This window comes from Manis javanica, chromosome 2 (genome assembly GCF_040802235.1).
Source record: "Manis javanica isolate MJ-LG chromosome 2, MJ_LKY, whole genome shotgun sequence".
NCBI lineage: Eukaryota > Metazoa > Chordata > Mammalia > Pholidota > Manidae > Manis > Manis javanica.
In genome coordinates, this window is record NC_133157.1 from 115,288,513 (window position 1) to 115,309,949 (window position 21,437).

The 21,437-nt window shown below is 38.8% G+C and overlaps 1 protein-coding gene across 8 annotated transcripts in view; it reads left to right on the plus strand.

Annotated features, from left to right (window-relative positions):
- CACNB2 (calcium voltage-gated channel auxiliary subunit beta 2) overlaps positions 1 to 21,437 on the plus strand; it is a 401,898-nt gene that overhangs the window by 172,549 nt on the left and 207,912 nt on the right. Inside the window, exon 1 of one of the 8 annotated variants that reach the window (XM_037000686.2) lies at positions 3,111 to 3,760. The exons of the other annotated variants lie outside the window; for them this stretch is intronic. Coding sequence (XP_036856581.1) covers positions 3,680 to 3,760 — 81 coding nt within the window. The 5' untranslated portion in view covers positions 3,111 to 3,679. Of the gene's footprint in view, positions 1 to 3,110; positions 3,761 to 21,437 lie in introns of those variants that run through there. 8 annotated transcript variants of the gene reach the window in all.

A 21,437-nucleotide genomic window follows, 5' to 3' on the forward strand; every position in this document is an offset into this window, starting at 1 on the left:
TCAGCCCCAGCCAAGCTCCCAAATGACAAGCAGCATCAACTGCCAGCCGTGTGAGTGAGCCATCTTGATGTCTAACCAGTTAAGCTGTCAGACGACTCAGCCTCAGCAGCTGTGTGACCGGAACCACATCAGAGTCCCCAAATGGAAACTGCCCAGCTGAGCCCAGTGAACCCACAAAACCATCAGAGATAATAATTTGTTGTTTTATGGCATTACATTTTGGGATAGTTTGTTATACATCAGTAGTTAACTGGCACAGGACATAAATCGATTATTTTAGATATCAGCAAAGTTTTAATTTTGTAAATGGTTGTTATATGAGGCTTGAAAGGTGTAATTTTTTGTTGTTTTTACTTTTTACTAACCATAAAGTCAATCTTTTGAAATAGCTTTGTGGAATAATACTGCTGCTTATCAGTTTCCTCATGATAACTTTGTAGATAAAATTCTAAATTTTTTGTGCCCTGGACACTTCTGTAGTCTGATAAGCTCAAGTTCTTTCTTAGGACAATATTTTAAGTGCATAATAATAAATGTATAGAATTACACAGGAAACTGATCATATGATAATACAGTTTTCAAATATTTTGAAATTCAAATCTGTGATTTGCTTCTTATGAGTGTACTAAATAACAGTACCAACAATCTTGAAAGAAACTTCCAGAGAACACCCATAAACTCTCTAGACTCCCCCATGAATATTTACTATACTTTATCACATATCTTTCTATCTAACCATCCATCATCCATCAATCATCAAACCATCCTGTTGTTTTTTTATGCATGTCAATATAAATTGGAAAACAAACTGCATGTGTCCCCTAAAAAATTTATATACAAATATATCATAAACTTGAAGTTGGATGCACTTTAGGATATCTGAAACAGCTGTAATCTGATATGAAAATAGATGATTTCTATAGCTGACGTCACAGGTACTGCTAATAGTGCTATGGTTTGTTGGTAACATAATTGAAAGAAATGCTCAATTTCAGCCAAAAGTTACTGAAAATTAGATGCAGTTATTTTTCTATTCAAATTCATGAGCTTCCTAACTTCTTTTCATAGACTCCTTGGATTCTAAAAGTCCCATGTTAAGGAGACCTCATATGTGAAATGTGCAGGCAGGCTATGAATTAAGTCAAATATATAAGATAATACAGGTATGCTTTAAAATTCCAGTTTTAAAGATAAATTCTGACATTTTTACCTTTAGGATTTCATAGTGAAATTAATGAAACAAGCTTGGAATACTCCAAAGAGTCACTGAAAAAGAAAAAGAAAGGAAGAGTTACTTAACTGACATCCGTACTAGTTTGTTGGGCCTGCTGTAAGTACCAGAGACTGGAGGCCTTAAAACAACAAAAGTCTACTGTCTCATAGTTCTGGAGGCCAGATACCCGAGATGGATATGTTGGCAGGGCCAACTTCCCCGATGGCTCCAGGGGAAAGTGCCTTCCCTCTTCTCGTTTCCGGGTTTGCCGGCTGTCCTTGGTGTGCCGGCTGTCCTTGGTGTGCCTTAGCTGACTGATGTATCACTCCAATTACACGGCCATCTCCTGTGCATCGTCACACCATCTTCCCTCTGTGCGTGTCTATGTTCAGTTCCCCTTTTTGTAAGGACGCCAGTCCAGTTGGATCAGGGCCCCACTCTAATGACCTCATTTAGCTTAATTACTTCTGTTAAAGACTTTATTTGAAAATAAGGTCACATTATGAAGCACTGGGGGTTAGAACTTAAATATGCCTTTTTGGGAGACATAATTCAGCCTATAACAACATCAGACCATTATGATTTAAAGGAGCAGAAGAAGTTTAATTGTAGTTTGAAACCACATATCTAGTCCTTTGACTTCAAGGGACTTGAAGAATCTGAAATATGTCTGGAGTTACATGATCCAGTCTTACTTTTATACAACTCCCTTCTAGAACACTAAACTTGTACTGGACATCCCTTCATGATTTTTAGGAAATTTAAAATATAAGGATACAACTCTAAGTAAGTAATTCCCAGTTGTTGATGTTTTAGTTAAAACATCAGGTTCCAGTTTTATAGCAATGATACTTTAATAAACAAAATAATCAGGTTCCAGATTGCTTTTTATTTTTCAATACTATATTGCAGAAAACTTGAACAGAAAATTATAATCAAAGAACTGTTTTAAAATAAATAATGGAACTGTACTGGAATTGCTAGTCAACAGTGGTTATCAAGCAACCATAAATACTAAATGCTACCCAAAGAGAAAAAATAGAGTAGAGATGAGCCATTTCTTGGGAGCCTGTATCATATGAGGCAGATGAGATTTACTCACACACACATAGACACAGGATGCACACAATGAAGGGGATCTTTCATTTTAAACACCCTTTTTACCTCGGCTTTCTATTTTAATTTTTCATCTGATTTTTGAGTTGGTTGAAAATTCTGTTCCCAGACCCTTTGGTAGTCTCCCATGACGTCAGTCTGTTAGTCAATCTGGTTACCCTTCTAGGAAAATAAAATTGGTGAAATGAAAACATGTTATTCATTTCTTTCATGGTAATTTATCTTTCAATATGAGAGAACAGTAGAATTTGGAAGAAAAACACAGTGAAGTGTGAATACCGTAGGTGGTTCCTCCCCCTTTGTATCTGAGCAGCTTTAGGTGGTCAGATCTTCTTTTAGCATATTCTCTCCAGCAGAACCTTCCAGAATGCTTCAGTCCTTTGACTTGAAGGGAGAACAGGCTTTCCCACTGGGGGCTTGGCAGCTGGCCAAGGGAGAAAGCAGAGGTCCGCCTGTATAATCCGATTTCATCAACTCACACTAATCACTACTGATAGTTGCAAAATTTAGCCTGGATCTGCTTAGTTAATCTAGATTGACAGGAGGTAAAAGAAAAGGGGCACAAGGACACAGAGACAAAGCGGGGAGAGCCAACCCTGACTTCCCAGCCTTGCTCTTTCTTCTGGGGCTTCTAATTTGCTCCCTTCTGGGGCTTCTGTTTTTCTTACCTTATAAACAAATGCTCCTGGTTGTTAGGAGACCAGCCTCTCCCAGAGCAGTTTCATAACAACAGGTGCGCTGTGAGACGCTAGGACTGCGGAGAGAGCAATACTGACAGAGGCTGCACAGAAGGTACTCACAGGTACACACTGTACCTGAGACTATGTATTATTTATTGAAACTGAGCTCTGCATTCTCTTTATCCTCTGGACAGCCCTGGAGCCGGACGCCTTCTAAAATGGATGCCACCAGCAGCTAACCTAAAAAGGTCTCCGAAGTGCTACTTGTTTTCACTATTTTTCTACCTAAGTAATTGTAAGCTATTGCTAGCAGGCTTTTTATTAAAGCTTGGGGAGTAATTGGGAATTGCAATTGAGCAGCTGAAGAAGGAATTCCTCTGTGATTTTTCGGACATTTCTACATGCATTCAAGTTTTAATGTTTAAGGAAGTACTCCACTCTGTATTTTGCGGCTCTATAGAAGATACTCATGTTGCAGCTTCTGTCTCCACATACTGAGTAATTATAGTAGTGAGTTGGTATGTGTGTGCACATGCTTAGTACCGAGAAGAAAAATGGATTACCTGCAGGTTATCTTCATTGCTGCTTATGATGGCTGTGTCTGGCAAACCAGGGAACTTTTTGCATTTGGGTAACAAAGCCATTTGGAACATACTCCATTGGATTTTCCATGTTGGTGAAACTGTTGCTGGCCACCTCAGTTCTGCATGTTGCCATGCTAAAGACACCTAAGGGTAAAAATGTCTCCTGGGTAAGTAGATGATGACTGCATAGCTCTTAAAAATATTTTTGAAGCAGAAACACGTAATTTGAGAACACAAAGACATCTTGTGGTTTCATGTTAGTAGAAGTGTTTGGGAGACTTTCAGAAAGTATCTGCCTTAGAAAAGCATATAAATATCTTTTTAAGTGTTAGAAATCTTTTGGCAAAAGCATGATGGTGTGCTTGCTAAAATATGAACTATAAAGGCATGTAATCTCTAGGTTGGTTTTGCCATGCTTAAGTTGCTTTGGATTTTAAATGCATTAAATGCACACAGAATTTAAAATGCATTACTACATAGTCAAGGTTATACTTTTAAGATGTTTTTAATGCATACTTTTAATGTTTGTGTTTAATAAAGATAGTGTGGATTTCTTTTTGTGGTATTAAGTCAAATTTTAAGGGAAAGATGAACAGTTTTCATAATTTAGGCATGTTGCTAAGTTCCTTTTTTTCTTAGAAAAAAGATAGCAATGGATATTTCTCAATTTTACCTGTCTAAATAATTTTTGTCAACCAATAACAGACATATATATTGAAAGTTTAACATTCCAGGAATAAAAATGGCATATTAATTCTAATCAAATTTGACCTTTTCGTGTTGTTTCAAGTTAGTTTCCTACCCAAAATACGAAATAAAATATGTCAGACTGAGCTCAAAATAATGAGAAAAATCTGTAAGGTCTTAAAGGAACAAGTGGCCTTCGTTCCCTGCTACCATTTTTAGTGAGCTTGATGCGTTCAGATTAGTAGGCCAGCAAAGGCCTTCTACTTGCCACATAAAGGTATATCTCCAGCACCAGTGTTTTAACTGGCATCAGCACATGCAACCTAACCACACTCATCACAGATTTATTATTAGATGTGATTGTGGTTTTCTTATTAACTCAGGAAAAATAACTGAGTCCATCCTTTTGGTCAAGAGAGAATTTTTATGACCTTAATTGGAAATTCACTAATTAGGTTATTCTTACTTTATATGAATTCGCACATTATTTGTCTGAAAATGGTGACTGATCTTTTTTCTGTTATGGACAGTTACTCTTCATAGTATGTAATTAAAGAGATGTGTCTTAGTATAAAACTCAACTCCCAAAACTATTTCCAAAGACTGACAAAATTTTTTCAAGTTGCTCATTTTTAAAAATTAATATTTTTGTCTTGGTATTGTAGCTAGTGTTGATTTTCATCCCCTCCTAATATGACCAAGGGGTACAATTCACAGAGAGATTCTTGGCCTAACCAGTGGAACTCTTTCCTTTCCTGTATGAATGGCTCAAGTAGCTAATTCTTATGCCCAAATGGATGTGTGTCACTTTGTTCCAGTGTATAAACATCGAAGGAAGAGTAGTTTCAAAAGTATATGCCCTCCTTCTGATTAATCATCCTACAGGATTAATCCTCCCAAAGCAGTGCCTGCTTAATGAAGTGATTCTACCATAAGGGCAAAACTTGAAACATTTTATAAGCTCAGACCACTGTTGGGTTTGGTTTACTATAGACTCAATTATGCTAATATTTTTTGAAAAGTTCAAGCTGTTGGCTAAAAACTTAGAAGCAGTTATATTAATAGAGTTAAAATACTTGTGTATTTTCTTGTTTAAAATGTAGGCTAACATGTCCCACTGTATAATGTTACTATATAAATGTCTCTCTACCACAGTTTGTCACCAGCAAGATTTACAAGTTTAGTTACTGTGGCATTATAGAGAATACAGTATTTTGGTTGGTGTGTATTGATTGTGCAATGAACAAGTAATATTATTGGTTTATTAATAGTATGAATGCCTTCTTTTGAATATAGGGTGTATACAGACTTTCACGTGTTGACCATCACTTCAATGTAATCGGTTGTGGTTGGTTTAGGAATTGAATGACCTTTCTCTTGAATTCTTTGGCTACATGGAGTGAAATGTGTCTGGTATCCCGCCTTTGCTGTGGGGCAGTTTCCTTCTGAGCATTCATGTAGACTTGAGTTCAAGAAGAGCATGAACTGGGCCATCTCACCTTGAACCATATAGTGAACCTTGTGGTGGTGACAGCAGGTCTCATCTCTCTACCCCTGGCTTCTCTAAAGTATTCCTTAGGTACGCTTTGTCCCATATGATGAAAGCAACATAAAAACACACATTGCTGACCACCACAAGCTCAGAGCAAAACACCACCTTTCTGTTCCTGGTGCCCACCTGTGGCAGCAGGTGTCGGGGCAGTTGCTTAACCATGCCTGAGAGTTTCTCTGGCTGCAAAATGAACAAGAGGATATTAACTCCCTATTTCTCTGAGATGTAGTGAGGATTATCATGTCATCCTGCTATAAGGGTTCAACAATCTTTCAGTAAATATTATTGAGTAACTTCTTTATGATAGGCCAGGCACTGAGGACATAGCAGTGAATAAGATACTTGAAAGTCCTTGTCCTTTGTCTCTAGTGAAGGGAGGCAGACAAAAAGCAAATATGTAGATAAGTAGTATGTAAGGTGGTGAATAAAACAGGGATATGGGTTAGGAGGTGACAGAAATTGGAAGGGAGTATTGTAAATTCATTGATTAAACTTTAAGCAAAGACAATGAGAAGGTAACAGAGTCAGCCATGGAGAAACATCAGAATCAAACTATTCCAGAAAAGGAACTATTCAGGTGCAAAGATCCTGGGCAGCAGTGGGCCCAGGGTATGTGAGGAATGGCAAGAAGGCCAGTGTGGCTGGACTGTAGTGACATTCTTAGAATTTCCTTATGTCCTTTGCATGTACTTGCATATCTTTGGTACTTGCTTCATTGGGGATTCCAAGACAGATCTATATCCCTCTCTTCAAATCTTGAGGGAATAGTGGTTATGTAGAGGCTTCATAGGCCAGCACACCTGCACTTGCCACCCACATAAGGGTACAGACAGCAGGAAGGAACAGGAGAGAAGTGATCGCCATGCCACATTCAAGCTTTACATAGGGTTATGGTCTTAAGAGTTCAGAAGCTTGTTTTTTATTTTTAATATTGTTGGGACAATTTCACAAATGTGCATGATGTTGTTTTTGAAGTACAGACATTAGAATAAATGTTAAGGTAATGTTAAGATGGTACTGAAGGAAGGTTTGGGAGGCAGGATCCAGACTGATGGAATGCAGCTCTCCCAACAGCAATTTTTATATTTTGTTAGGCTATGGTTAAGTACACAATGTACAAATTCATTGTGGAATCTCTGTATATTCTTTGGCTGTTAAAAACTTTTCTAGAGGTCTGTTTTTTGAGACATGGTCATGTGGACATTGGCTCATGAATGCTGTATAGACCCCTTAAGGCAGCAGATCTGACTGACCTCCTTTGTTGAAAAGTCACTTTGCCCTGGAAATACAAAAATAACAGATTCTCCCTTAGGATCATGTCAGTGAGTGAGCTCCGTTGCCATTCTTTTAATTCTCAGAAGCTGAAATCAGTCACACTAAACTCTTTGGTATTCCAAATCTGTAGTCCTTTCTGTAATAATTATTATTTTTGCATAATATATTTCACTAGCTATTGTTCCATTTTTGAAATTATGTACCATAAGAAACTAATAAAATTTATTTAAGGCAATAGAGTGAGGCCATAAAGAGCATCAGTGAATTACATTCATGTAACAGAGTGCTTGAGATGAAAGGAGTACTAGAAGTTCAAGACCTATTTTCTTTTTCTTGGTAGAGATGCTCCAGAAAATGCATAAAGCATACACATGCTATTATGTTATACAATGGGGGTTATAGAAATCGGCTAAAAGACTAACATGGAAAGTAAGCACAATGTGTACAGGGTGGGACACTTAATTCATCTCTGAAGTGGAAAAGCTGTCTTCCAAGAAAGACTCCAGCGCCTTACCTGGATCAGGTGACCCCCTGAATCAGTTTCATCTTACTTTCATGTAGATGTCTTTCTGAAATTGTCAAGAGTCACTATTCTTTTTTTTTAACCTCTCTGATCACTGTCGATGCATGTGTCTGTCTGGATCAATTTAAAGCTGCTTCTTCTTTATACTTTGCCAGAGATTTGCTTCTTGGTCTTGCTTCACTTGGTAGCCAAGTTTCACTGAAGCATCTCAGTCACTGGTCTTTCAGACAATAATAGTTTCTTAAAACATCCAGTTTTCTATTTTCCTTTTTATGCCTTGAACACCTATCACTGTCAGCGGAAGTGTTGCCCTAATGTTATTTCCTCTGTGCTTTCTCCTTGTTGGGCCACAGTAGAAGTTTTACTAAACTGATTTCAAACACCGGTGCACTCCCAGTTGACAGGAAATTAGGGTGTGTCTGGTGATACAGATAAATTATTTACTTTTGCTCACAGCTGCTAAGAGTATTTCAGAAACTCACACGTGGAGGGAGACAGTTTTTTCTTCCAATAAGCATTTTTTTCAGTAAATAGATGGGCTCTGCAGTAAGGCATGGAAACCTGAGAGATTACACCAGCTATCTCTAATAAATATAAATGTGGTGCTTAACATAGCCAGCCATAAATCGTAAGAGGTATGCATTTGTATAATGCCTGCCAATATTGTGTTTTTAACATTAACATGTGTACCCTTTAAAAATAATCATAGTTCTAACTTAGAGAATATTCATACATTTGAAAGGGAGTCAGTCATCATTCTCTGTCTCCACACTAACACTTTTCCCCTGCTTTTCTGTTTCCCATTTCTGTTACTGGTGACATTATTCTCTCATGTCAACAGATTTCAAAACCTTGTTGACAGTGCACTATCATGGGGACAATAGGAACTTTGGAGAAAGATTCTGAGTTTAAATCCTGGTTCTTCTAGCTGTGTAACCTTGGACAAGTTATCAATCTCTAAGGCTCAATTTATTCATCTGTAAAATGAGGATAATAAAACTTTTCCTATACGAGTAGTCAAAAAATACTGTACATAAAGTGCTTATTATAGTGCTAGCATAAATAATTTGTTAATGTCTAATTTGTTCCCGTTGTCCTTTCCAATCCTACAGCTGTCACACTAATTCAGGGATTTCTTGTCTCGTACCTACTAGACTCTGCAGCAGCCTTTGTAGTGTGTGCTAACTTTCAAACTTTCCCTTCTGCAATCCTTTCCAAACACTTGTGTTCAGTAAATTCACTTCAGTCCAGATTTTCCTCAGTTCTCTGGCAGACCAAAGCCTTTACAGACTCCTCACCCTCCACAGATAGAGTTAAATTAAACATGCCTGAACCCAACTGATTCCCGTCACAGAGAAGACCAAGGGGTCCACCGTCAGAGACTGGTGGCTGAGAGCCAGAGGCCCCTCTGCCTGCCCCTGCAGCTCCTTGCTCTTGGATTTGAGCACTGGTCTTAGGTGAGATGAGCTTCCAGCCTGTGGAGTTTCTTTCCCAGTTTGCTGTGACAGCATCTCTAGTTCTGTTAGAGCTAATGTCTGAGAGTGAGGGAGACCCAACCCCGTGTGGGGTTCACACTCATTGCATGCCATTGTGTCACGCTGGGGTGCGAACAGGTTTTCCCTTGGGGCTGGCGTCTCTGCCTGGGTGTTCCTGGGTCTGCAGATCATGCTCTGAAGGCCATCAGAGTGTGGATAAGGAAGGGTGAGGAAGATCGAATAAATATCCTCAAGTCACTAAGTGTTCTGTTGAGTTCTTCCCCTTTTACTATTGGGGTAAAGGTTAAAAAAAGCTCAAGCAGGGTCATGACAGATATCTTTTAAAATCTAAACTTGAGGGCACTATGTTCTGACTAACCAAGAAGTGTGACATTTCTGGGAGAAGGTGTTGATATGTCATCATTTGTCTTAGATGCCCCTGAGGCCTTTAAGGCCCAGGCATGGGAAGGCCAACTGTGACTTTTTCCCCAAAGATGAAAAGGTGGTAGAGTTTCCCTGGGTTACCAAATCACACTATGGTCAAAGGTGTCTGAGTCTGCATCCTGTTTTAGGATTTCGTTCCTACTGCCTGGCCTTCGTGCCGTCTGGTTGTGAGTGACCACTCTAGTGGGCATTAGCTGCCTTGATCAGCAGGTTCGACCCTTCAGAAAAAACACACACACACACACACACACATACCGCAATTCCGCTGCTTAGGAGAAGGCAGGTGTGGCGGCCATCCTTGTCTATAGGTGGAAGGTAAAAGAGAGGTAATAAAGACGGGGTGCTTCCTTCTAACTTGAAACTGCTGTGTGGGCTGGGTGGGGTGGGGCCCTGTGAGCAGTTAGATGGAGACATCCTCAGAGATGCTGTCTTTGGAGAAAAGGTTGGAAAGATCCCATTGTGAGTGATTTCAAATTAAGTTACCAAATAAATGTTAACCCTGTTTCAGGGATTCAGTCAAACTAGGGTGACCAGAAGCCCCATATTATGCCTATTGCTCCACAGCAACTATTAACAGTGTCTTTTTACACTTTCAAAAGTGTTTGCACAGCGCACTATATGGTCACTCTCATTGTTAGAGCAGAGTAGAGGTGGACAATTGCAGTGCAGAGAGCAGGGAGAAGGACCAGGGCTGGGTGAGCTTTCCCCAGATGGCTCTGCAGCTCGAACCCTGAAGTGGAGTGGAGGGGAGTGGGCGTTTGCCTGGGACTCACTGGCGTTAGGCAGGAGGCATCAGCTTTGTGACCTTGGCAGGTTAACCAATCTCTTCAAGGATTACCTTCTTTACTGGCAAAATGGGGATCATTATGCTTACCTTACATGGTGGTAGTGAGGATTAATCACAAGAATGCAGGAAATATACCTACGGGCAACAAGAGGGATCATAATGACAGTGAGCAGAGATTTCACCTGGCTGCCATGCTGCGTACAGTGACCTCTATTGCCAGCCTAGGTGTCTTAGCCTGGCCTCGGAGAGTGTCTATGTCTGGACTCAGTCTACATTTCTGGCCCACTTCCTACCACATCCATGGGTAGGACCTCTACTTTTCTGAACATATGTGCTGCTTTCACACCCTGGTGCATCTGCTCCCACTACTTGGTTAACAAGTTGACTCCGACACCCCTGTAATTTAATTGCTGTTACTATTGTACCAAATTCAGTACTAAGTCTTATCAGTGAAGGTCATGTGAAATAAGAGCTCCTAGAGTGACCCTCACTACGTGTATGTGTAGCCCTTGTGTAAGATAAGTTTGCATTTATGTCATTAAATCCAACAGAACATACTACATTTCAAACTTCTAGATTTGTGCAATGTCCTTGATGATTAACATGTTTAAAATATAACCAAAATCTGTTTGTTTTTACCATCAACACTGATGCAGTGACTTCTGGGAAAAAATTAACAGGTTATTCAGAACACACTGGGGAGGAAAGCAAGATGGGATTTCTCCAAAAAACTAATGCTAATCCAAAGAAGTGAGACAGTGAGTAAAGAGCACTGTTTTAACTTGCATTCTACCAAAAAATTAAGGTGAGATAGAAAGTATCCAAATGCAAAGGAAGCCCCACTCCTTTCAAAAAAAGGAGATGTCTGTGATCAGGAGCGCAAATGTATCAGTATTCCTCTCGCCATGGAAGTTTGGCATTTTTATCTCTGCTCCATTCACTAGTTTCCAGCTCTTGAATGTATGATGGTTATTAATTTCTCAAGTCAAAGAGTGAAATGAGCTGACTTAGTGCTTTCTGGGAGCATGAAGGAAAGCACATGAAGGGGGATGACAAGGTTCTTCTATGTCTTCTTTCTGATTAAACAAGCCCCACACAGTAAATCCGCCAAACCTCTTCCTAACGTACAGGCAAGACAGGACTATTTCACATTTCCTGGAGATAGGAAATCAAGAAAATAACCCAAGTTAAGCATTCTATTTAAATTACCATTAAGAAATGCTGGGAGTAAAAATGTTACCAATCTGTCAAAGCAGAAGGAAGAAATAGCATTCTCATAGATTTCTTAAAGTTACCAGCATCGGGCATCCCATCTTGACACAAGAGAAATAACAATGGAATCACTCATCTGGGAATAGAAGTGTTGAGGCGTCTCTGCAATCTTGTCACAGTGATCCCCACAACCTACACTGCAGGGGTGTGATGAGTACATTGGCAGGACGTCTGTGGCTGCGACCAGCTTCTTAGCTGCTCGCAGGTGTGAACAGCAGCAACACCAATGATGGCACATATTTTTGATTGTGAGTAACAGTCAGGTGTGGGGTAGACTGTTAGACCAGCTGGCAGATTGCAGCCGTGTGCCATCTGTGCTAAGCAGAGAGCCTGCTGTCCTCCTGGAGCTCTCTCATCGCTTCCTACCTGGACGCAGGTGTCCTTTAAGCTCTGACAGCTCACAGGGGTCCCTCTGTGTTCTTCAGTCCATGGCAGAATTCACAGTGAAGGCAGTCGAGCTGAAACCTTGGTGGCCACTGGTGGTGCCTCTGGAGATGAAGGAGTAGAGTTTATTTTTGTTTGGTTTTGTTTTTCCCTAAAGGCTGTGTGGGAGTACAGACAGAAAAGTAGGGATGTGAGAAATATTTGAGAGAGGGAGGTAAAAAAAGGAAGAAGAAACACATCTCAGTGCCCACACTGGCTTCTCTGCCTAAGAGCCAATACTGAGTTTGGCCTTACAAACGATGACAGCTCACATGAGTGGTTCAAAGGCAACTTCTCCATCGTGTAAAAACACTGCAGAGATGCCAGGGTCCTGCCTGGAGAGGAAGGCGATCCATCTGGGAGCGCGTGTGTTTCTGCCCTTGGCTGGTTGTGGCGCTAGTTAAGCTCATCTTCACGAGGACAGTTGTTTAGTCTTGACCCATGGGGTAGAGTCATATCTGGCCTACTCCTACCAGTGAAGAGCAAAAATGGTCTCCATGAGAGAACCCTCCACTATAAAACATTTTAGACATGTACTTCTTACTTTATTAAGATGAACATGAATTTGTTCAAGCTCTAAAATCTCAGTGTTTTAAAACCAGAATTGCAAGTCATGGTGGCAGTGGACAAGTGTATTTCTCCCTACACAGTGGGCAGGTGTATTACTTCAAATGAGGACATCAGCCACCCTTACCATCTCAGGGAATGGAGTGTGCCAAAAGTATGAAATACGTTTGTTTCTACTGAGTTGAAAAAATGGCTTGTTTTCCCAAATTTCCAGGTGAAGGATGTGTCTGTGCTCATTTTCACTCCTTTTTTTTCCTCCAATGTAACCTAAACCTTTTAATATCTATATTGAGCAAGGCTGACATGGTTGCCTGGCAACCTGGCTTAGTGGGCTTGCAAGGCACCAAAGCAAGAAATCAAATGTGCCTAACAAAACCTTGATTTATGCTGCCGTTGGGCAGAAAATTTTCCTTGTGTTCTCTGTGGATTTTTACTCTCAACTTATAAGTAAGTCTTTCAAAATGTTAACTCTGCCCTATAAGGAGTTTAAAAATTAAGGCATGTTAGGTAACATTTCAGTGTAGTTGAATGAGTATGGAGGGGACATCTCTCTGCTCTTCCTTAATGAAGACAGGGGTGTCCTTTTCTTTATAGGTCATCTTTTACTTTCCACTCTCACTTTTTCTTACCTCTGCAGAAAGATGTGTGTATATCACTCTTGGAATAAGATGTAATGAAAGTTGAAGTGTCAACATTGGGAAAAAGGTGTTTGGGATTAATTACTGCCAAACATACATTTTTGTATCTTACATAAGGAAGCAAAAAGGAGAGAGAATTAAAATGACTTTTATTTTTCCTTATGCAGATTTTTTTACCTTTCTGTCCTTATCTACATTCTTTTCTTATATTCTTCCCCATGGAAACTTTATCACCTCTAAAATTAAGACTAAGGAAATCTTTTGGGTTAAAGAAAATGAATATCACTCATCTAATAGACAACATAGGCTGTGTAACTGAAGCAGATTTTGAAATTTAAAGCTCACATTATTTTATTATCTCAGTTGTTTCATAGTTCACATTTTATTAGGTAAGTTCAATATTCAGAGGAAAAGTAAAGTAACAGACTGAATCAAATCCTTTTTGAAATAAGGTTGGGGATTAATATAAAGTAAAGCAAACAACTGGATGAAGTGAGGATGTGGGTAAGTCTGACAAGGGTGAGAAGAGCAGACTGGTGGGATGAACATAGTCATATCTGTGGTAATCTGCATGAATCCTCAAAATCTCCACTGAAAATATCTTTTGGTTCCTCCATCATGGAGGAAGCCAGTCTTTCATTATTACTTTGCTATCAAACCATCATTTATATCTATTTGACATTCTTCTTTCTTTTAGCCTTACTCCATAGTTGGTATGAATTACGGTTTTTCAAGACAAACTGGAAGTCCAGATTTTATGTAAAATCTTCTAATCTGTAAGTGTTGACTTCAGTGGAAACTAGCAACCTCAATGCTCTGCAGACCAAATAGAACATGCCTGGAAGCCAGGATTTGTCCATGTTTTGCCACTGGTGACCCCTGATGCAGGGGGAGAAAAGAGGAGGCACCCAAAGTAATCCTCATGTGTGAAGAGGCTGCACATGCAAGTGAGGTGCCATCAGGCAGGTGGGGCAGGAAACGGGATCCCACTTGATGCCATAGTAACCAAGGCTGGAGAGGATCTCAGGGGAAACAAAGGGGTACCTTCTGGGTCCAAAGTGACCTTCATGAACTAGCATTTGTGGTCTTGAGGAATTTCAAGGGTTGGTGACAGTCAAGTACAGATGCAACGAGTTCTAAGGCGTCTGTGGGTAATGAAAGTAGAAACAAGCCTGCATTCATATAGTCTGCATTTTCCAGAAGGAGGAAGTAGGCCACAATCATTTGAGGGGAAGTAAGTGGAGGAAAGATGTGGGCATATTTTGTAGGCCGAGAACAAATGTCTGGAGCAATTGGCTTAAGAGAAGACCAAATACAGATATCTAGAGTTAACTTTTGGAAGAATTAAGAATTTAAAGGGAAGCAAAATGCATGGATGAATATGTAAAATGTTTACGCGTGTGGTTAAAGTTGTGAATTTTGGGTTGACATTTTAGCCAATATATCTGGATTGGAGTAGAAATGAGGTCCTTGGAATAGGAGGAGGAGGGCGTCTTGAGATAGGAGGAAAAATGGGAAAAGTTTATTATAAAAGAATTGTATAAAAGAATTGTAAGCATTGTTGAGACTCAGTGATGGCTCATAGTAGGCATAGTCAATAAATATGTATTATATGAATTAAAAGACAGTGACAGGGTGGGAAGAGGGTCATGCAATTTGATGTCATGGACTTTAAAAGATGTGCGGTCACTGATAGAAATGAGTGGGAAATGCTTTGGAAGTGGCAGTAAGGAGCTTGTCTATTGTTAAAAATATTAAAGATAAAAATTTCCAAATCAGTTATAATAAAATAAATATAATTGATTCCAAGATTTGCTACCCTGCAGGAGACAAAGAAGGAGGTTTGATTTTTCCATCAGAAGCATATGCTTATTTCACAGCTTCAGTCAAATAAGCCAAAAATGTGGTTGGTTATAATCTGAATAATCAACACCAAAATCTTTATATTTTCATGTTTCTGGAAAGACTGTTATAAAATGGCAAATATGTTTTAAAATTGTAACGTTATGAAAGCATTTAGTGATTCTTGGGTTACCATTCAGTTTTCCCACAAGGTCACTTTCAGCAGTTCATGTGATCTGGCATTTGGGGTCATAATGAGTAGCAATTTGGAATGCATCAGCCTGCCAGAAACACCTCTGAGAGAGTCAGGGACAGGAGCCAGCAAAGCTATGGAAGGCATAAGGTATGCTTGGCACCTTTGGCTCTTGGCAAAATGAGTCAAGCGTATGACTTGACAACATTTTTGGGTGAACAAGTTGTCCCTTGTGTATGATATCAAGTCACTGATGTGTATTTGCTGATGTCAGCCAGAAAATAAAGCCCATTCAAATATGTAATGTTAAAACACAGCAGTGTTTGAATATACAATTACTCTGATTCTCATTTTGGTTTGGAAGCATTGCAGCATGCCCTTATCTTTTCTTCTTTTTTAGGTTTATGCCCTATAAATGTTTTTCCCCTTGGTGCTAACACTTTTTTCACTAAAACTGAAATTTTCAATATTGAAGAAAAGTGAAATTGCTGTCTGACATGTTCCCCAAAATTTAAAATATCAGGTGGTAACTTTCTGGACTAAGTCTGTTATATTTTATATGTGTGAAAGAAGGAAGGGAGAATGACTTCTGGATTTCATAAAAAGGAAATATTCAGACACAAAGAGGAAGTCAGAGTCAAAACATGTCCAGCAGTTATATCAATACCAGGCTGCCAAGAGTTTGTATATTGAAGCTAGAACTTGCCTAAGTATTCCCCTAGAATGGGAGGACAAGAGCTTCTAGGTCAGAGCCACGTGGTGATGCCATCATCCATTCTGTCCATCCCAAGGACCTGAACATAGCAGACCCTTAAGACACTGATTTTATTTGATCTGTGAATTTCTATTTGTTTCAGAATGGTTGTCCTGATAAATAGTCCACTGAGAGTGAAGAATCATGTATTTTTAAAATGCATATAATAAATGGATTATTGATTAGACAGTTAGGATGGAGATAGATGTGTCATCTAAAAATTAACACTAGATTTGCCGGTTTGAAATAAATAAAACAAAGATATCTCTGAGACCTGTTGTTATATGAAGAAATACTTCAATAATTAGTCAGTACCTGCTATGTCTACTAGGGAATCCATGATAAAGTCTTAGCTGTCAAGGAGCTTGGGGGAGAGAGAGGCACAAAATAGACAAACAAAATCAATATATAATATGGCAGGTGTTTCAGAAAGATGAGGTAAGGTAAGGAGATAAGGGATGATAACAGATCAGGGAATAGGATGCATTTGTCTTTTTCTTATTTCTTAAAAATTTTGTATTAAGGTATTGTTAATATACACTCTAATGAAGGTTTCACATGAAAAAACAATGTGGTTACTACATTTACCCATATTATCAAGTCCCCACCCATACCCCAATGCAGTCACTGTCCATCAGTGTAGTAAGATGCCACAGATCCACTATGTGCCTTCTCTGTGCTACACTGTTCTCCCACACCATGTGTACTAAACATTAATACTCCTCAATCCCCCTCTCCCTCCCTCCCCACCCACCCTCCAACACCCCTCCCCTTTCACTAATCACTAGTTCATTCTTGGAGTCTCTTAGTCTGCTGCTATTTTGTTCCTTCAGTTTTGCTTCATCGTTATACTCCACAAATAAGGGAAATCATTTGGCACTTGTATTTCTCCTCCTGGCTTATTTCACTGAGCATAATGTCCTCCAGCTCCATCCATGTTGTTGCAATGGTAGGATTTGTTTCTTTCTTATGGCTGAATAGTATTCCATTGTGTATATGTACTGCTTTATCCATTCATCTACTGATGGACACTTAGGTTGCTTCCATATCTTGGCTATTGTAAAAAGTGCTGTGATAAACATAGGGGTGCATATGTCTTTTTGAATCTGAGAAGTTGTATACCTTGGGTAAATTCCAAGGAGTGAGATTCCCGGGTCAATTGGTATTTCTATTTTTAGTTTTTTGAGGAACCTCCATATTACTTTCCACAATGGCTGAACTAGCTTACATTTCCACCAGCAATGTAACAGGGTTCCCATTTCTCCGCATCCTTGCCAGCATTTGTTGTTCTTAGTCTTTTCGATGCTGGCCATCCTTACTGGTGTGAGGTGATATCTCATTGTGGTTTTAATTTGCATGTCCCTGATGATTAGTGATGTGGAGCATCTTTTCATGTGTCTGTTGGCCATCAGAATTTCTTCTTTGGAGAACTGTCTCTTCATATCCTCTGCCCATTTGTTAATTGGGTTATTTGCTTTTTAGGTGCTGATGTGTGTAAGTTCTTTATATATTTTGGATGCTAACCCCTTGTCAGATATATCATTTACAAACGTATTCTCCCATCCTGTAGGATGCCTTTTTGTTCTGTTGATGGTGTCCTTTGCTGTACAGAAACTTTTTAGTTTGATGCAGTTCCTTGAGTTGATCTTTGCTTTTGTTTGCCTTGCTTGAGAAGATGCATTCCAGAAGAAGTTGCTCATGCTTATATTCAGGAGATTTTTGCCTCTGTTGCCCCCCTCCCCCACATTATGTGTGCTAATCGTAATGCCCCTTATTCCCTTTATCCCTCCCTCCCCACCCTTTCTCTCCAGTCCCTTTCCCTTTGGTAAATGTTAGTCCATTCTTGAGAAACCCCCTCAATTTTATTCCTAATAGAAAGCCACTGTTAAGAGTTTATGGTTTTATCACTTACATTCAAGTCTTTAATCCATTTCAAGTTTACTTTTGTGTATGGGGTTAAAGAATAATCCATTTTCATTCTCTTACATGTAGCTGTCCAGTTTTGCCAACACCAGCTGTTAAAGAGGCTGTCATTTCCCCATTGTATGTCCGTGGCTCCTTTATCATATATTAATTGAACATATATGGTTGGGTTTATATCAGGGCTCTCTAGTCTGTTCCATTGGTCTATGGGTCTGTTCTTGTGTGGGTACCAAATTGTCTTGATTACTGTGGCTTTGTAGTAGAGCTTGAAGTTGGGGAGCATAATCCCCCCAGCTTTATTCTTCCTTCTCAGAACTGCTTTGGCTATTTGGGGTCTTTTGTGGTTCCAAATGAATTTTAGAACAATTTTTCTCTAGTTCGTTGAAGAATGCTGTTGGTATTTTGATAGGAATTGCATTGAATCTGTAGATTGCTTTAGGCATGATGGCCATTTTGACAATATTAATTCTTCCTATCCATGAGCACGGGATGTGCTTCCATTTATTGGTATCTTCTTTAATTTCTGTCATGAGTGTCTTGTAGTTTTCAGAGTATAGGTCTTTCACTTCCTTGGTTAGGTTTATTCCTAGGTATTTTAATCTTTTTGATGCAACTGTGAATGGAATTGTTTTCTTGATTTCTCTCTCTGCTAGCTCATTTTTGGGACGCATTTTTCTACAGGGAATCAGAGATGCCTCTCTGGCTAAGGTTAATGTTGTTCCAGGAAGCTAGAATTTGATGTGTCACTCTGATAATATTCCAAATTGATGACAGTGCTATGAATTCCAGGCCTGTTTATAGATGTTCAGTTATACAGTTTCTAATATTTGCTTTATTTTCAAATTGTTTATTCTCAACTTTAAGTAGTTCAGCCTTTTCTTTGTTTTATGTTGTACTTTCAAAAGTGTGTTGGGAATCTCAGTCTTTAAAATTCTAGGACTTGCTGATTAAACTTGGATTTTGCAGTTCTTAACATTTGTTATCCTCTCTAAAATTAAATCTACTTTGATGTAGTAATTAGATTTACTGTATTTGTATGCCAAGAAAAACTATGTCATACAAAAAAATTAATTTTTAATTTAGACATAAAATATGTAGGTTATTTCTTTAATAATCTCTTTCTGGAAGTTTTTGTCAATTTTTTTTTTCCCTTCACTATCAATTTTTTTTCTTACTTTTAAAAATTCTGGCCACAATACATGCATATAAGGAAAAATAAAGCAAACAGCAGAAGGATAGAAAATGATATAAAAAAATTGTTCACTCTGCAGAAACCCGCTCAATTTTTTATTTTTTATTTGGTGTCATTAATATACACTTACATGAGCAACACTGTGGCTGTTAGATTCCCCATTATCAAGTCCCCACCACATACCCCATTACAGTCACTGTCCATCAGCATGGTAAGATGCTGTAGGGTCAACTACTTGTCTTCTCTGTGCTATACTGCCTTCCCCATATCCCCCACCCCCACATTATGTGTGCTAATCGTAATGCCCCTTATTCCCCTTATCCCTCCCTCCCCACCCTTCCTCTCCAGTCCCTTTCCCTTTTGTAAATGTTAGTCCATTCTTGAGAAACCTCCTCAATTTTATTCCTAATGGAAAGCCACTGTTTAGAAACTTTAGAAATTTTAATTCATATAGTGGCTACCAGTATAATGTGTTAGTTTATCTGCCATTTAATAATTTACTAGTATTAGATGCTTTGAAAGATGAGGAATTTGAAATACACTACCTCCCACCTAGCTTCTGGTTTTTGTTATGTGTATTAGTTATATTCTATGTTGAAATTGGAATTAAGCCTTTAGCTTCATTCATTCTATAGTATAACTTCTAAAATTGAAACCTGAGAAATGGCATTTACAACATCTTCATTATGAAAAGATCAATTTCATGTTGAATCCATGGAGGACAAAATGTATTCTAATTTCATTAAAACTTGCCCCTCAGAGATGACTCTTCCCTGTCTCCTAATCAGCAGATTCATCCTAACAATTTCCTCTACTTCTTGACAGACCTGTTCAACTGATAATGTGGTTGATATACCATGAAGTTCTTGTTCTTGGATTATTTTTGTTTTTCTGAAAAACCTTTAATTAAAAATATATGTATAATTAGTGTACTTTCAAAAATGTCTTCATTTTGATCTTATGCTTATTAATAAATTTTCTAGGTATGGAATTCTAATTTAAAATATATTTTTCCCTCACAATTTGTTTTCATTGTCTTTCTTCAATCATGTAGCATTGCTGACATGAAACCTAATATCAACATGATTCTTTTCTTTTATAGATAATTTCATTTTTTCCTATCTGGTAGCTTTTTATATTTTCTCTTTATCCCTGAATTTCAAATTTTTCATCAGGACAAGTCTCAGTGTGAGTCTTTTTCTCAATCATCCTGTTTAGCATTGGGTAGAACTAAGTACATTCAAACACATCTGTTTTTCTTTTATTTTTCTCCACTCTCTTATATGAGAAATGTTGAAACACTAGGACCTATCCATATTTCTTAACCTTTTGCATATTTTCTCTGTTTTTCTTTAGTTGTACATACCTCCATTTTAGTTTTCCAGTCCATCCATTTTATTAATTCTCCTGGCCATTGAATTTTTTTATGCGGGCAAGTATTTTCACTTCCAAGAACATTCTCATCACCTCCTTAGTACTTTATCATTGCTTCCTGTTCTTGTGCTATGAATGCAATAATCTCTTTGCTTCTCTGAAGATATTGATTTGGATGTTTAGTTTGTTCACATCTGCTAAGGTTCCTTGCTTTATTTCTGTTCCCTCATGGATCCGGTTTTGTATTTGTTTATTTGGGGTCTTCTTTTTTCAAATGTTCTTCATTTGTCAAATGTCTGTTTTTTTCTCCTTCACTCATTCATATTTGTGAATGGTTTCCTACATTGGTTCATATAGGCAGGGGCGTGGAGTCCTCTGTAATTTTTTAGTTTTGTGTCCCAGCAAGCACATCACTGTGGAGTTGGAAGGTGAACTGTGGTTCTGTGCAGGTGAATAGGACTAGGTGGCAGTTGGCCTTCCCTATAGGGTGTGGAATAAGGGAACTGCCAGGCAGGAACCCTGCAACTGCCAGACTTAGGGTGACACAGTTCTTGGAGGGTGTTGAAATGGTATCCACTGAGTTCTAGAGAACTCTCATGACTGACTTTTCTCAGTTTTCAAGGTCAAGCCCCTGAAAATTACTGACCAAGAGATGAACAAGTGACTGCTGACCTCTAGAGGAGACTCGATGCTACGAATGATCATTTTTCTGTGCTAATGACAGAACTGCCTTCAGATGGTGTAAGGAATGTGAACAGGGATAGTGCAAGTGAAGCACGTAGCCCAGTGCCTAGCGTGTTAGTAAGGACTCGGTGACTGTTACCATTTACTGTGGCTATATTCAGTAAAGCGCTGTCAGTAGAACACATTCGTATTTGCATGAGACAGAAACGTTTGTGCTTTTCTTTAGATGATTAGTATTC